Here is a 3,072-nt window from a genome sequence, read left to right as displayed (position 1 = left end):
GTTCTTTTTTACCTTAATGACGGAAGAAACATGTCTTTCAAACTAACTAAATTCGAACTGAATAACTTTCTGCTTCCAGCCAATCTTGAATAAAAGAACCTAGAGATAACCTAGAAAATTAATAGGTCATTTGGATTCATATCTTTTAGAATTGATCGAGGAAAAATCTCTGAAACGGCTAGGGGCACTCAGCAATAACTTCTCTCAAAAATTTTAATTCGATCATCTCTATAGTTTTCAATTAAGGGACACCCTGCACAAGCATTTGGGTCCTGGTAATTGGAGATAACGTTCAATCCACAAAGATCTTCTACCGGAACGAAATTCGAACCGACCACCCTCAACAAGCTCTGAATAACTGTGCGATAACCGCTACGGCTATTGGGGCTCCAAAACCGAATTATAAATAACTTCTAATCACGTTAGGTGATGCATTCTTTGAGTTTTTCTGGTGTCATTTGGATTTTTCGACAATTTGGGCTTGACTAATCGCAATCAACCACTTTACTGATTGAGTCAGTGACCTAGGAGCAGCTTTCCATATGTTCAGACTTAAAGCAACCAGCAAACTTGAAATTTTTCTGCTAATTTTAAGAAAACGTTAATCTAATGATAATATCGTTAGGGCTACTTTATCTTTTTTTCTGGATTTCCAAACGATTTAGACGTAGGAGACAATGATCAGTCTCTGCAGAATTTTCGCTGTCTGCCCAAAAGTAGCGTCCCATCTGAACTTGTGTGTATTTCTCAAATGAGCCTGCAGTCAAACTTCAAAGGAATCTCACGTCGTAGCACAAAAATAAACTTCAATAGTTCTCATCTACGTCACTACGAGTATTTTATTTTTGTTTCCTTTGTGACATATTTTGTATCAGATAACTGTATGATTCCATTGAAGAAAAATATGCTGATATTTTTTAATGTATCATTATTAACACAAAAACTTGACGTTTTCAATTCGCTTTAGGTAGCTTATTTAAAATTCTAAAGAAAGCAAAATAGCAAAGAATAATCTTTGACCAATCAATTGTCACAATTCAACAAGTTTGAATTATTCTAAATAATTTGAAATTTTCAAAAAGTTTGCATTGATGCTATGCTACGAACAGCTCGAATCTGACCACCTATCTTCCGACCGATTATGACAAACGATCCGGTGGTGGTGGTCGACGAGAAAACTCCCCCGCACACTCTTACACACTGGTGACTTTGTTCGATCCCATCGTGGACCGGCGGGAATTTTCTTTCGCTCCCTCTCCGGATCGAATATTCTCACCGATTCTGCCACTGATCGTTCGTAACAACTCGATCGGGACGCGGGATGCGCCACCACGCGGTTGAATATGTGTGGGTGTGCTCCCGCGCATAATCAGCTCTTCGGCCACGGAAGGATGAAGACGTTGATCTTCGTTGGTTTGAGGGTGCGGGAGGCGATTTTCCACAGGCAAGGCATGGCGAACGGTCGTGTGGTGTGGAAAATGTGGATTTGCTCTCCCTCGCTTCCATATACGGTCTGACTCATAACACGGACGGCGGCGGCGAACGCGCGATTTGACAGTGTTTGATGCTGCGGGGGATTTGCTGTGGCGTCTTTCTCGGGAAGGGGAAGGGAGGGGAGGTGGGAAAATATGCGGTCTATTTTTAAAAATTTCTGTCTTAAGACAACAGCGCAGAGCGTAGCAGCGTAGAGGTTTTGCTGTGTGTGGAAGACGTGGTGGAAATTCATAATTTTCTCTCGGTTGGGGTGTGAGGTGGGGCGAGGAAGGAGGGCAGATTGTACACCAACACAATCGAAGCTCGGACGGTCGGAAAGCCGAGGCCACTGCCGAAGGTATAAAAGTGTCCTGTACCGGTCCGGAGCGTTACAGTCTCAAGTGTAGAACTCGTGGTGAACGGACCGTACAACGCGTTACCTCAAACTTTGTCTCCTTCTCTTCCGGTGAAAGGCCTTAGAACAACCCCCAGTCAAAATGTGTGACGATGATGTTGCTGCGTTGGTCGTTGATAACGGTGCGTATCCTGGCTGAGAGTACTTTTGGATTAAAGGTGGATTAAGCTGACAATGAAGTGGTGCAGTGATTGGTGCAACTATTGGAATATTTGCTCACTCCTGGTGGATTAAGTGATGCAATGTGAGGACTAGCAGAATGCAACAAGTTAACGTCCTTTCGGGAACAATTGAGGATCAAGTGATCATCGATTGATAAGAAGTGATATGATGTGTGATGGTTCGAATGGAAGAACATTCCAACTAAGGATTTGGATCTCCAACAAGTTGTGAATAAGAGGACATCGAATTGTGAAGTCAAATAAAGACTTGTGAATATGGGCGTGGTCATATACTGAAATGACATCTCGATTAAATTTGAATTAAAAGTTCAATTTCGCTGTGATTGTTAGTGATTGATAATTGGAATATGAAACTTTTTCTGATTTTCAATATTTCGGATTCCTTGTTAAATATTATGAAAACCTTCGAAGTATACAGTGTTGCCAGTTTGTTTCATTATTTGTACTGGTGATAGTTATGTCTATAAAAATTTTCCAAATGATGGATCTGTTTGTGAATGAAGCTCGTTCTGCAGATTTTTCGCCACCTTTCTCAAGTTTGATAATGAGCGTGGCGTTGTAAACCAATTATATACAACGTGTTTCACTTAGTTGTGAATGTGACGTAACATGTGATAGTTTTGTGCTTTTAGAAGCTTTTTCAAATTCAAAATTCTCATTATTTTTTTAAAGTGACGTAACATGCTGTAGTGTTATACTTTCCAAATCTCTTCACTACATTTTTTTGTAAATTTTGAAAAATCAAATTGATAATAAAACGTGAAATATAACGCTATAATGCGTTATGTTGTTATATAAGAATGATTACAATTCAAATCATAATGTTAACAAATGTTGAGTTATTCTTAGTAAAATGGTTTATATCATTTACAAATCAGCAATATTAAAAAAATGAAGTAAACACAGCAAAAAGCTGAAAAATTTTCAATGTTTGGTCATTAGAAAAAAAATTGCAATACTTCACTTTTTTAATAACTTTGCGATATTTCGAAAATAATTTTG

At 39.0% G+C, this 3,072-nt stretch overlaps 1 protein-coding gene across 1 annotated transcript in view; it reads left to right on the top strand.

Annotated features, from left to right (window-relative positions):
* Positions 1 to 1,851: 1,851 nt before the first annotated feature.
* LOC5571832 (actin, muscle) overlaps positions 1,852 to 3,072 on the top strand; it is a 4,088-nt gene continuing 2,867 nt past the window's right edge. The window contains exon 1 of the mRNA XM_001659913.2: positions 1,852 to 2,010. Coding sequence (XP_001659963.1) covers positions 1,971 to 2,010 — 40 coding nt within the window. The 5' untranslated portion in view covers positions 1,852 to 1,970. The remainder of the gene's footprint in view (positions 2,011 to 3,072) is intronic.

Source organism: Aedes aegypti, chromosome 2 (genome assembly GCF_002204515.2).
Source record: "Aedes aegypti strain LVP_AGWG chromosome 2, AaegL5.0 Primary Assembly, whole genome shotgun sequence".
In the NCBI taxonomy this organism is placed as follows: Eukaryota; Metazoa; Arthropoda; class Insecta; order Diptera; family Culicidae; genus Aedes; species Aedes aegypti.
The sequence above is the reverse complement of the archived record's forward strand: the minus strand, read 5'-3'. Positions and strand labels throughout refer to the sequence as shown.